Source organism: Pinus tabuliformis, chromosome 8 (assembly GCF_031772625.1).
Source record: "Pinus tabuliformis cultivar Carrire ecotype Pingquan chromosome 8, CPIR1, whole genome shotgun sequence".
NCBI lineage: Eukaryota > Viridiplantae > Streptophyta > Pinopsida > Pinales > Pinaceae > Pinus > Pinus tabuliformis.
The window spans coordinates 160630918-160645253 of NC_142294.1; the positions used below are offsets into that span (position 1 = coordinate 160630918).

The following is a 14336-nucleotide window of genomic DNA, read 5'->3' on the forward strand; positions in this document are numbered from 1 at the left end:
CGTATTATAGCTGGCCAAATGTTTCGGATAACATGGTTGATGTGGCCAACAAACACTTAGCAAGTCTGCATACCACTACCATGTCAGAGGTGGGGCGAAACATGTTCCAAAATTCTCCTCGTTTGATTGATGGTAATGATATTAATTAAAATATCTCATTTCACGACTTTAGGGATTGATGGTAATGATATTAATTAAAAACATCTCATTTCACGACTTTAGGGAAGTCCTGAGCAGGCTTTGGTCCCACGAATAAATTTATAGATTTGAAGCTTCTACGAACCGCCAGTTGTGAAGATTGTTTCACGACCATGCACAACATTCCATTTCTTCAGAGATAATCAAAAGGAGGAAGAGAAGGGTTTCTTGGTTGGATGGATACCAATAAATAGAAAACAAAAATCATGATAGATGCCCAATATATTGAATCGGAAATCAGTGAACTATTTGCAAGTATGACATTATGAAGTAGTTATTAGTCCTTGCCGCTTGCGGGATAGGATGGGACGGGACTATAGTAATCAGTTTTGTAATTAGTATTAGTTTATGTTCAAATTAATATAATTTCTTTTTTTCCAGGTTGAGAAAATATTGTTATTGAAAGTATCAAATAATATAAAATAGTGTTATTCAATCTATTAAATTATAGTAATGAACCAATTAACCAATCAGATGTTTTTTCATCTTATTTGGCCTCTTCCCAAAGCAAAAAAGGTTATATGAGGCTATTTTGTTCATATAATTTCTGGATTTAATGGGTTTGCTCGATGAGTATTTTCAAAACCAAAACTAATGCTAACATTAGATTAAATGTTTTGTTTTTTTGTGTGTTTGTTTCTATATTATTTCTGGTAAGTACGGGTTTCTTCATACCAGCGTTTTATTCCATATCCATTCAACCTGTAGCCTGATTTGTATAAAATTGAGAGTATAAACTCTGTCATGCATACACTGATGCCAATTATTGCAAATATATAGTGATGAAGTTGCTGTAAAAGTTCATAAATATTGATACACTTTTGGCAAGTTTGGCTCCGTATTTTAGCAGGGTGTGCTTATAATTATGATTCCTCTTTCGTCTGGATCTCACTTGAAGTGCCATCTGGTGGTCTGTTTTTGTAACAGATATCTGGGGAGACAGTTCGTGAAGTGAAAACTGTTGTAGACATGCACGAGAGGAAGGCAGAAATGGCACGTCAAGCAGATGCTTTCATTGCTCTACCAGGTGTGTGTTTTTAATATAAGTCTTAAGGAATTTTCAATGAACAATTATCGATAGCACATGTGGAATTTTACGAATTCCATCCAAGATTCTTGAAGTTCAGATTAGTCCTGGTTTAATCACAGAGAGTTGTTAATAAGGTAGTGCTGTTTCAACCTACTGCTGATTGTAGGTGGTTATGGAACAATAGAAGAGCTCTTAGAGATGATCACATGGTCACAGCTTGGCATTCATGAGAAGCCGGTATCTATCCATAATAATAATCGAATCTTCCCTAATTTGCTTGCATGAATTTGCCATTGTAGGCAGTGGAATAAAGGGTTAGATGGTTTGAAATATTAAAGTACATAAGTTTTCACAGCTGTATATAATATATATAATATATGAACTGTGTGAATTTGCAGGAAATGTCCAACGTTTTGGTTAGGTGGTCACTTCACCATCATCAGGGACTTAAGAAGCTGTATAATGACGTTGGACGTTTCTTGCAAATTCACACAATTCATATCGGAAATAATATTCCATAATCAAAGGCTAATTCCAAGCTGAATACCTATTGCATGCTTAAAGGAACTTATAAGCAGAATGGCATCCTATGTACTTGATGAAAATAGTAGCTTGGATTTGTTTTCTAGGTAGGTCTCCTGAATGTTGATGGATGCTACAATTCCTTGCTTGCCTTGTTCGATAAAGGTGTGGAAGAAGGATTTATCAAGCCCGCGGCGCGGCATATTGTTGTTTCTGCAAAGAATGGAAGTAAGGCCTTATACCAGTTTCGTCATTGTTCAAATGATCTGATATTAAAGAATTTTCTCTCTGTTTTTTATTTTCGAGTTCTAGATTGATGAGGCTAAGCTCTAATAATAAAACTGGATCAACTCTCAGAGAGGGTTTATAGTTTTGTTGTTGCTGCTTTATATTTTGAGAGAAATTTCGGGTTAATAATGATCTGTGATTCCATTGATGAGCAACAACAACGGTTGCAACATTATAATCGACTGGTGGCAGGAAGAAGCCTACAGCCATCTGCTGTCACTGTTTCTGCTGGTTTTCCAATTATTGGCTTACCCAATTCAAATGATTGTGCAGTGCCAACCGCAGGAAATGGCACTGGAATGATGTGTGGACTTGGCAGAGGAATGGCATTGCCAAGGCCAGGATTTATAACTACAATTTCTGATGGGCACAATGTTGTTACCATTTAGTTGTAACTTAAGCAGATAATACCTTTAAAGTTAAAGTGGAATCTATAAGTGCTGCTGTCTTTGATATCTCTAGAACTTGCCTTCCATTTCTGTAGGTTGAAGTTTAATATTGTAGGCTGTGTCTGTGTATGCTTGGGTTTACAGACCAGTCAAGAGCAGTTGCAGATGCTTATGCAAGAGCTTCCACTTCAGGCCAGCCAGAATAATGGTCAGACAGCCTCTTCATTCAATGGCGTGAACATTGTCTACTCTAATCAGATGGTTTCTTCAACAAATCAGAGATCATAGTTTTTCTAGTCAACATCATCTTCAGAAGCCTCATCTTCAGAAGCCTCAGCAGCAGCAAGGGCATAGTAACCAGCAGTATCCTCAACCTCAAAGTCAAAACCATAATCAAGCCTATGTGCATGTAGTTTGCCAACTGCATCAGCAGCACCACCAACAGCATCAACAGCAGCAACATCAACAGCAACAGAACCGGTATCTTCAATCACAACAACAATTTCCTGCAAGCAGTTCTCAGTTATCTCCATTGACACAGTCACAGCCATATCCTTTTTCAACTACGTATTAAGCAATGCTCCTCGAATATTTATCATGTTATAGATTATAATTTATGCCCCATCTTGCATATGTGAAGCTATCTGAAATGCATTTCTATTTGTTGCATGTATATGAATGGATCCCAGACCTGAAGTACTGCAATCGACTCTAGTGCAGGGAATACGCCACAAAGCCAAAATCAATATCTATCTACTACATAAACAACCTCTTGTACTCCAGTCAATGTTTTCGCATTGACAAGGAAAGGCATCTACAAATTTATATAAACAAAGTCAAGGATTCACTGAATATCTTAGACATATTATAAGACTAGACCAAGGCAGGAGATATATTTGCCAAAATGAATTCGGTGTGGAAGAGAAGGATTCTATGGGTATTGATTAGCCGATAATAGAATAGAAGCTAAATTAGAACAAATCTTGGCTGCTGGTAATTTCCAAACAACTCAAAAGAGAAATATTTGTTTGATACCATAGAACTGCAGGCTTGAGATTAAAAAAATTCAAAAATTTACTTGTTTGACACAAGTCAGGCTGTGATTATGTGGCGAAACAGAACTGATTTGACCCAACTTCTACAACATTCAGTAGCCATATTTTATCAACGAGTTACTGAAATGCATAATTTCATGAATGGTCTAGTCTCTGTATTTAATGGGAATTAGGTTCCTATGTGGGTATTGAAAAAACACAGATGAATATTATCTGAACTCTGACATCAGTCTGAAAACCATTCCAATCAAAATGCAGAATGCTACAACTGGAAGTTACCCTTCTAAGTCCAACAAAAGTTGGCAGATGTTTTATTGCAAACAAAATATTAAACTGCAATGTAAAGAGAACTGTAAAGTTTAAACATTCTGCGATCCTTATTCAAAACCATTATTTTGTAAAGCAGATGCTATCTACCACATATGCTTCTGAACAGTGCTCCCATCCTAATACATATGCAGTAAGGAAATGCTTGTTCAGATCTACGCTGCAAGTGTAGTATACATTGCCCTTCTCTTTTAATCTCATTCAACTTTTTTTCACCCCTTACTTTTCCTTTTAACATTAAAAACTTACCTTCTAAACATTGGCTTTTTACTTCTTTTCATTTAATTTCTATTTGGTTACCCATCCACTTTATTTTCTTTTCTACTTTATTACTCAACCTCTTATTTTCAGGTTGCAATAATAAGCCTTTCTTTTTCTGTAACTCGAATTTTTTAAACAGATTTCTAATCTTTAGCCGACCCTTTAACCCTCATATTCACACTTTTACCTATGAAACCCATAGATCTAAGCTGATATTTCCATTTATTTGATTGTACCTGTTCCTCTGCATATTTTGATATCTTTAACTGTACTGTATCGACACACAAGTTTATTCCTGTTTTTATGATGATGGATGATGGGTTACACCTGAAACATCAGTGTTCATGATTACACACTGTTTCTTCCTTGAAATCTGTTCATGTTATACTCTATAGTATAGATGTGAAGTACACCTGATAAATATCAAATGTAGTCTATATTATTACAGGGATGGTGGATTAAATGTGGAGCAATACTCAGCTAATGTACCAAATAACTGTCAAACACAACCTTTGTTATTAGAACGACTGGGATGTGGATTAAATGTGGAGCAATACTCAGCTAATGTACCAAATAACTGTCAAACACAACCTTTGTTATTAGAACGACTGTAGTTCAGATGGGAACTTGGAAAGTAATTTTTGCACATTGCAGTCATCTCTCGATTTTTATAAGATCTTAATTCAAAAGTTCCATGGACACTTTCTTGTGCTGAGATATGTCTTTATATGAAGTTTTTTCATGCTAGCGTTTCAAACCTCTATAAGAAGGATTTTGTCTTTGGCGTATTGTTTTTTGATAAATATGGAGTCTCTTTATTCTTTGCAAGACTAATTTCTCCATATTTTAATATTGACTTTCCATTTTGTTTTCCAGTACTGGATTCTTCTTTGCAGTTAAGGAGGTTTCTCTTGTAGAGCAAGGTCTTGGTGCAGAACAGTGCATTTCTCAGCTGGAACAGAGCAAGGTCTTTGGCGTATTGTTTTTTGATAAATATGGAGTCTCTTTATTCTTTGCAAGACTAATTTCTCCATATTTTAATATTGACTTTCCATTTTGTTTTCCAGTACTGGATTCTTCTTTGCAGTTAAGGAGGTTTCTCTTGTAGAGCAAGGTCTTGGTGCAAAACAGTGCATTTCTCAGCTGGAACAGGTAAGGCACAGCTAAGTAATTGAACATAATAAAGGAAGTCAATATTGATATTAATTTCCTAATTGATTCAAGAGAGGAAGCTTCTTGTGATTATGTATGTCATGGCAACCTTTATTCATGTACGATGGCATACATTTCCAGTTTTGGTTTATCAATATCCACTTTTACATTATTTAGGCAACATGAGTTTTTTCTCAGTGGAAGTTTCCAATGGCAAGGCCATCTGAGTTGCAAATACTATATATTTTGAAGTCTGTCTATGCTTCATCATTATCGAAGTAGTTCCTAAGATTATCTGACAATGGTTTTTTGGGTTGTGCTTGATGATCTGCTTTGTCTATCTCAAAATTCAAGGTTTAAGATGCTTTAAATATTGCAGGCAGTGGGGATCTTTGATAAGTATTCACATGTACACTTCATTGTGTTTCATGCAGGAATCTGGTGTTACATTGATATTGTCCTTCGTTTTGGAGTTTTCATATCCTTTGCTGGGATAGGAGCATCTTCAGGGATATAGCCTATGTCAGCTGGACTTACTCTGTTGCAGGAGACGAACAGTGTGCAGTTGACTTCTGGTTTGGTAGCTCCATCGGTAGGTCCGAACGTTGGAGCCGCTGCAAGGTAATGTATCATTATGTGCCTAATATGGCTAGATTATGTATCTCTGTCTCCATTGATGAGCAACAACAATGGTTGCAACATTATAATCGACTGGTGGCAGGAAGAAGCCTGCAACCATCTGCTGTCACTGTTTCTGCTGGTTTTCCAATCATTGGCTTACCCAATTCAAATGATTTTGTAGTGCCAACCGCAGGAAATGGCACTGGAATGATGTGTGGACTTCGCAGAGGAATGGCATTGCCAGGATTAGGATCAGCAAGAATTCCTGGGATGGTTTCTTCAGGAATTAGTAACATGCTTTCTTCTAATGGTCTTGAGTTGCTTGTCAGTGGTCCAGGAAATGGCACTGGAATGATGTGTGGACTTCGCAGAGGAATGGCATTGCCAGGATTAGGATCAGCAAGAATTCCTGGGATGGTTTCTTCAGGAATTAGTAACATGCTTTCTTCTAATGGTCTTGAGTTGCTTGTCAGTACATGCTTTCTTCTAATGGTCTTGAGTTGCTTGTCAGTGGTCCAGCTCCTTCTGGAACCATGCATGTTCCAGGAATTATGATTCAAAGGCCAAGAGATGTGCAGATGTTGCAGGTAACCTCCTATATTTCACTAGTCTTTCCTTGACAAAAAAATCTTTATAATGTTTTCTCAGCCCTATAACGTATTGTCTACCATCATGAGCATGCTGGAGGATAATTCTACTGTAATTTTAATGGAGACTAGGTACTTGAGTTCCTTGCTCAGCTGTTATGTCCTTCAAGTTTGCTAGTAAGAAAAGTGAGTTACATGGGTTCTAGCATTATTTTTTCCTATGTAGAATATGGCCATGTTGATTGTTTTGTGCATCTATCATTCATTATACTGTTGTCATACTTTATCCAGTTACTTCCCTCTAAGTTTTGATATACTGTTGTCATACTTTATCCAGTTACTTCCCTCTAAGTTTTGATATTCTGGGAGCCTAGTGAGAACAATCACATTGGCTTTTGACAATAGCATTTACATTTTCTGTACCTTATTATTTCTGAGGAATAACTTACACCAATGTACATCTCTGTCTTGGCAGGGTGAAGATTTGAAGAAGCAAATCAGGGCTGCAGCATACATTGAATGCAATTCTAAAACACAACAGGTATGCCCATGGAGAGAGATTTTGCAGGTATATCAAGGGAAAAACGCATTAATTTTAAATGACAAATACATATAAACTTGCAACATCATTACAAAGAATGGGGATAGTGGTATTTTTCCTAAGGTAATTGACCTCATATGTCTCAAAGCTTGAGGTACTAAGTTGGTCAGAGGGGAAGTTATAGTTTCTTTTGTAGAACTTTTCTGACAGCTGATTTAGTGGGAATCACAACCTTCTTAGCACAGATCAGATATACTAAGTTGGTCAGAGGGGAAGTTATAGTTTCTTTTGTAGAACTTTTCTGACAGCTGATTTAGTGGGAATCACAACCTTCTTAGCACAGATCAGATAGACCAAATAGTCCTGTCAATCTAATAGTACCAAAAAGAATTCAGATCATGCTCTGTGTTTGTTGTGGGCCTAGTGGGTCATCTTTAGGTGCATGTAATCATTATCTGCAGGCCTATTTTGAAATCAAGCCCTAGGATTGTATTGAAGTGCATGCAACTACTCGCTGAACGCAATGTAGAAAATTGTTATTCTCTCCCTTTCTGTTACAGATTAGCCTGGGGTGTTTAGTTGAATGCCATTTTCTATGGCTGTCTCGAAGTTGTTCCTTTCCTGTAATCTAATTACATGTGCCTTGTTGTTTGTATTAAATTCTCGTTGACAACCTTTTTATCAGTTTCCGTCCATTCGAGTACACTCCTAGATCAGATTGGCATTGGTTTCTATTTTCAAATCTCCTGAAGATATTCTGGCTTTACCTTTATTGCAGAATGTTAAGGTTGTTTTTGATGCCGCAATTAAGGTGGTTCTTCAACCACCAAAGCAAAAGAAACGCAGAAAGAAGCAAAGAACATGCTTTATTCTTTAAGGGCTTTATCTATCTTTAGCATCTCCAGAACTTTAAAGTGCATTATTTAATCAAAGGCTGGCATAATATTTCCCACGTACTTATGATTTGTTACTCTATGTTCAGTATATTGAATTTATTGTAAAGCCAGATGCTCTGGCAAAAGGTCCTGGTTTTTTTCATTTTATATCATTGCCTGCTGTGGTAATGGAGGATTGTTTTGAAATGTAATGAAAGTTGGGTGTTGAATGAATGAAAGGCACGAGTGCCCAAAATGTTTGTTTGTTTTTTAAACAAGTGCTCCTAGATTTGCATGTATTCATCTAAAATACAACACACAAATTCAAAATAGTGCCCAAAATGTTTGTTTGTTTTTTAAACAAGTGCTCCTAGACTTGCATGTATTCATCTAAAATACAACACACAAATTCAAAATAGTGCCCAAAATGTTTGTTTGTTTATTAAACAAGTGCTCCTAGATTTGCATGTATTCATCTAAAATACAACACACAAATACACAAATTCAAAATAGTGCCCAAAATGTTTCTTTGTTTTTTAAAGAAGTGCTCCAAGATTTGCATGTATTCATCTAAAATAGAACACACAAATTCAAAATATTAGCCAACTAAAAGCTTAAAAGGTAAGCTTTTACAACACAGAAATTCAAAATGTTAGCCAACTGATGCTTGTGTTCATTGACACTGTAAAATACATTTTACTGCTTTTACCTAAGCCTTCATAGTTTCTATGAATTTTTTTATAGTTTTAAAATGATATATTATTAAAAAAACGGATGGAAAGTGTTATCCTACAAGCTGATGGTGAGCTGATGGTGAAGATGACCAGGGAGCAAAAGAATAAGTCTAAATAAAAACTTGCTATAAATAAAGACATAGCCCATTTTCTCATTGCAGGCCTTTGCCCACAAGGGCTTTACAAATCCCAGAGAATCTCTTTGAAGCTCCAAGCTGCTACGTATTGCGCTGTAGGGACTGAGCGCGTTGTAGAGACTAAGCGCCCAAATCCCAGAGAATCTCTTTGAAGCTCTAGGCTGCTACGTATTGCGCTGTAGGGACTGAGCGCGCTGTAAAGACCGAGCTTCCTTGGTATTGCCATAATGACTTTCCCATGCTGTATGCCATTAGACATCCACTTTTCTAGGCACCATATATTCCTGGAGCACATCCGCAGGTGTGCAAGCTGTTATAATTTCATCCTGTACAAGTGCAATCTAGTGCCATGGGCTCTACCCAATACATTGAAGGTTTTATTTATACATGTTTTTCTTTGAGTCGCATTTAACTCCTTTGCATATATTTTGATTTTTTTTTACATAACTCCGGGTCAAAAGAAAGCTCTCTGTGCACTCCCACTTGCATATATTTTGATTTGTTTTTACATAACTCCGGGTCAAAAGAAAGCTCTCTGTGCACTCCCACTGGCTCCGTCGCGCCAGGCAAAAAGAATCCTACACCGCAGGGACTTGCTGCCTCGCAGCTTCCCTTGTTTATTTAAGTGGAAGTTGAATAACATCAAGGTACTTTAGTGAAGCGAAATGTTTTTAATGTTACATATTTTCCCAACTTAATGCATCTATTTTATTTATTTTATATATTGAAAACATTTTATATCAATAAAAAAATATTTTAAATATATATATTTAAATAGTTATATATTAGAGTTCAAAATCAAAATGTGGTGAACAAGATTGAGCCTCTTAGGAGAAGAGTATAGTGTCAATTGGCAAATTATTAACCATTAATAGAGTTTCTCAAATTCCTTTTTTTTTGTTTTGGTAGGCCATAATTTTGCGGATAGTTGATTTTCTCTAGGAATTTAGTGTTTTTTTTTTTTAATCTCTGGTAACTAGAGCGTTTAAATCAATCTACACCTGACTATTGAATGAAAATTGACACCTGACTATTGAATGAAAATTGAATATCACAACTGTAATAATTTACAAATTCTCAATATAAATTTATTTTAATTTTCTTATATTAAAAAGTATATTATAACAACTAAACTATCAATTTCTTGTAAAGTTAAATTAATTTATTACATGTTATTAGGGGCATTAACTTATGTAAATCACACAACATGTCATATTTTCCTCATCTATGTTATTCTTCCCTATGTTATTACCTTAGGGCGTATACAACATGTTATTCTTCCCTATGTTATTACCTTAGGGTGTATACAACATGTGATACAATTGCTAATTATAATTGCAATCTAAATTTTTAAATATAAAATAAAATACTAACCTAACCATCAAATACAATATATACAAGAAAAACATTGACAAATACGTGGGTCCAATACAATGAAAGTCTCCGGGCCATCCATATACAACATCACACACATGGACCTTAAAAACACTTAATCTGAGTGATTGTATATAGTATCAGAAATCCAATTTCAATATTTACAAACTATTGCAGTGTAGTTCAAAATTGGATGAGAATGCTCTACAAAAGCCAAAGCTAATCATATTCCCTTCGAGCAGGTGCGAAACATATGATTTGATCATGAGCGCCCTGCTTTCCCTTCCGCATCACATATTCCGACAATTATCAAAGAAGCATTAATTAATGTTATATGCTATTGCCTTACGACGTTTCCATTGCAACATCTGGTGCAATTGCTAGTTTATGTTCAAATTAATCTAATTTTTTTTTTCCAGCTTGAGAATATATTGTTATTGAAAGTATCAAATAATATAAAATAGTGTTATTCAATCTATCAAATTATAGTAATGAACCTATCAACCAATCAGATGTTTGTTCATCTTATTTGGCCTCTTCCCAAGGCAAAAAAGGTTATATGAGGCTATTTTGTTCATATAATTTCTGGATTCAATGGGTTTGCTCGATGAGTATTTTCGAAACCAAAACTAATGCTAACATTAGTCAATACACATTAAATGTTTTGTTTTTTTGTGTGTTTGTTTCTATATTATTTCTGGTAAGTACAGGACACCATGCCACATGGTTGTGGGCATGTAATGGTGTGGTGTAGTGTCTACAGCTGGGGTCTTCGTCCATTACACGTATTAACTCTGGGATCACGCACTTATGAATATGAACCCAACTTCCTGGAACCCACTTTATAGAACTCAACTTTCTTGGCTTTCCTGTAACCTGCTTTACTGCAATTAGAAATCCAGGCTACACGTATTAATGTCCTGCCCTTGTTGGGAAAGCAGATGGGCTAGGGAAGGGATATGCAGATGGGCTAGGGAAGGGATATGGCGGATGGCATTCTGGCCAGGCATATATCAGAGTCGGGATGACAAGGAGGCATGTCTGCTTGTATCAAGCAGAGGGAGGGTTTGAGGTGCGCCCTCCTTAAACTAGAGCTATCACCCTACCAGCATACAGTATCCACGCTAGCGCTAGCAAAAAAACTCTATTGGAACCACCCTGATTTCATCGAGTATGAAGCTTTGGGGGAAACAAGAACTGCACTTGTCTTCCACAATAGAAGTGCATTGAGCTCGGTGTCTCTCTGCATCTCTGTTCTTCTTCCCTCCACACTTCTGCATGAAGACTATTGATGTTCTTATCCTATCGGCATGCAGATTGTTGATGTTTCTTATCCTATCGGTGAAGTTGTTTTTGGTTGATTGGACACAAAAGAAGGCGCCTGCTATTAGCTGGAACAGTCAGAAATACCAGTTGGAAGAGTCAAAATTTCTTGGGTAAGTTATCTTTACACGAAAAAATATATAAATTATCTATTTTGATTCTTCTTTTGGTTATGTTTCTTCCTGTTTTTATAACATTCAATATAAAAAATAACAACTATCTTTCCTACAGATCATAAACTCAAGCCATCCACCAATTGTTTTATTCAAATTTACTGTCCTTACAAAAAGTAGAAGTATATGCTATAAACATTTTCTATAGATAATGAAGATGCAACTACAAACTATATAGTAGAGAAGACTATGCGCTGTATGAAAGGAAGAAGTATAAGCGAGTTCGCCTTTACTTCAATAGAAGTTCACTTGTACCTATGCAAGTGCTTTCTGCTACTGTTGTTGTTGGTTGAATAGATGTTTTTACTCCTCTATCAGGCTACCTCTTCCCAAGGAAATCTAGTTGAATTGCTAAATATTTGAAATCTAGTTGAATTGCTAAATATTTGTTTTCGCTTTCTAGCATTCAATTGAAAAAAATGATGAATTTCAATAAACACGTGAAAAGGAGTACTTACCTGCCTGACCCTTGTGATGACCTGGGTCAAGTGGCGAAGTTACTGTATTTATTATTTGATAGGCGTTAAGCCCGTCAAAGGTTCTCCATGAGAGATTTTGATTCCGATGTTTTTCCCTGAATACTCGTGGGCCCTTGTTTTATGTAGTGGTTGTCTCGAGATCAAACAGAAAGTGAATTCATTTGATAATACAATTGAAGTGGCTTTTAACTATACAGTGCCTATTACTATCATAACATTAACAGAGTTAAATACAATTCAGATTTCTGGTAAAACAAGCAAAACACTTTTCTATATCATTTTAGACAAGTATAAAAAATGTTTTCAGTTTATCTTTTGCTTCAAACTTCTAACCTGCAATCAATCAAATCGCAAAGTTTATCTCCTTATGCGGATTTTATTTGAACATGCTTTACTAGGAGGGGTATTTTAGTTTATTGAACGTAGCTAATTATAAGTCATTGTGCTTTCACTCGATCAAATGGTTAATTGGTTCCGAATCATTTTCCAGGTGCGCGAAGAGGACCAACTGAATTTCTTGTTCTTTATATGTAATTTGGGGTTGTTAAATTTGAGGTTCTTACAGAACCAAGCATTGTTAGCAGGACTTTCCCATATGTTTCTGAGGAGTGCTTTGGTCCGACTTTCTCATTTCGTTAGGATACATGCCTTTCCTAAGCCCTATTCCAGAAATGATCTTGGAATATAAAAATATGATGTTCTCCAGTGGTTAGCGCATAACCTCGTTATCACCAGGAGAATCAATGCTACAGATCATCGCTGATATTCTTCGTGTCCCCAACCAGACTGCGAACATATGGATCAGAATTTGCTGCAATGATGGTATAGATCAAGAAGCCAACATGGCCTGCCCTGCCTTTCAGGGTAGGCCATTACTGTGTTAAGTCACCAAAGCAAACCAAGGAAGAAGCAGAAGCTATGGAGATGTCAAGTTTTTACATAGCTACATTCAGAAGGCATGATTCCCTCGAGATGATTCTCGGTGAGGCCAATCTTCACAATAAACTGGCCCGACAGACATGAAGAAGATCCTGAGGAGAAGAAATTTGAAAGTCGCTTGTATACGTCTCTGATCTAGAAGAAAACTCACCCCCGAGTCCTTCTCAGCCTATAGAAGAAACCCCAGCTACAACAGAAGCTCCTTCAAAGAAGTATGCACTCACCAAGGAAGAGTTGGCATATAAAAAGTTCCAGGCTGAGCAATTAGCCTTAGAAATGAAAGCAACCGATGATATAGAAAGGCTAATGCAAAAAGATACTCACATGAGGACGCATTCAGAGGAAAGAAGCAAGGAAGAAGTCTCAGCACAAACAGGACTCACCTGCTTTAGCTTCACCAGTTGCCCAAGCTTTGGTCACAGTGAACATGCCTGTCACACAAGATGATCCTTCCAGTTCCCTTCCCTTTGTCCCTGACCAGATACCAGATTGTAGATCTGAGGGGGGTCCCTGACCAGATACCAGATTGTAGATCTGAGGGGGGTAGGCATAAATATTAGGACGCCAACAAAAAATGAAATATCATAGATAGAGACAGAGGCAACATTCCTTCAGGTAGTTCCACCAGCATCAGATCCATATCGATACCCAGATACATATCCATCTTGATAGTGGGAACTACTCAAACAACCGGTCTGATCCTGTATTCAGGAAAGAACCAAACGAGCGATACTAGCAGCAACCAGGTGTACTACATGCAATAAACTTATATCGCATCTAAAGCACGAGATGCTTGGTGTCGACACATATATAAAAATTATTCCATTTATTAAATATTAATTATCTTTTATTTTATTTCAAATAATTAATTTAGGATGGTTCCAGTCAACGTCCACCATGATCATGTGCTAAGTTAGTTTTACGTATAACGGCAAGGAAAAATATTGTGCTAAGATAGTTTTACGTATAACGGCAAGGAAAAATATTTGTTCTACTAGTTGAGGCTATTTCACTACCACTATCTATTTTAACGTATCCCTTGCCTTGATTCACAAGTGGCCAAAAAGTTTCTAATTCGATTAGCATATCAGTACATGAATCAGAATTATATCCTAATCACCGAGCGACAAATCATTCAGTGCAAGTCCAGGTCCCTCAATTTCTTTTAAAAAAGGCCTTACCCCGTGGATTCAGTTATATGTTCTGCTCACATTTTGACCAGGATCCAGCTCGTTGGATATGTCAATGGAATACTTAGGCTCTAAGAAGGTCATTTTTATTAATTTTTCATCAAAGTGACTGAGTTTCAGAAACACGGAAATAAAGATGTT

At 36.5% G+C, this 14336-nt stretch overlaps 1 protein-coding gene and 1 long non-coding RNA gene across 4 annotated transcripts; both read left to right on the forward strand.

Annotated features, from left to right (window-relative positions):
* Positions 1 to 866: 866 nt before the first annotated feature.
* On the forward strand, positions 867 to 2749 carry LOC149234634 (putative cytokinin riboside 5'-monophosphate phosphoribohydrolase LOGL1). Of its 3 annotated transcripts, none has more exons than XM_089371897.1 (4): positions 867 to 1225; positions 1395 to 1465; positions 1858 to 1978; positions 2572 to 2749. In XM_089371897.1, the coding sequence occupies exons 1-4, from the start codon at positions 1168 to 1170 to the stop codon at positions 2631 to 2633; spliced, it is 312 nt and encodes a 103-aa protein (XP_089228023.1). In that variant the 5' UTR covers positions 867 to 1167; the 3' UTR covers positions 2634 to 2749. The 3 variants fall into 3 exon arrangements, with proteins under 3 accessions (XP_089228023.1, XP_089228022.1, XP_089228021.1); XM_089371896.1 differs by having other exon boundaries at positions 1916 to 1978; XM_089371895.1 differs by having other exon boundaries at positions 2312 to 2706.
* A 2346-nt stretch (positions 2750 to 5095) lies between these two features.
* Positions 5096 to 9635, forward strand: LOC149234635 (uncharacterized). The gene is made up of 4 exons (XR_016246096.1): positions 5096 to 5222; positions 5657 to 6430; positions 6906 to 6971; positions 8742 to 9635. It is a non-coding gene; the product is annotated as an uncharacterized LOC149234635 (long non-coding RNA).
* The last annotated feature ends 4701 nt before the right edge of the window (positions 9636 to 14336 follow it).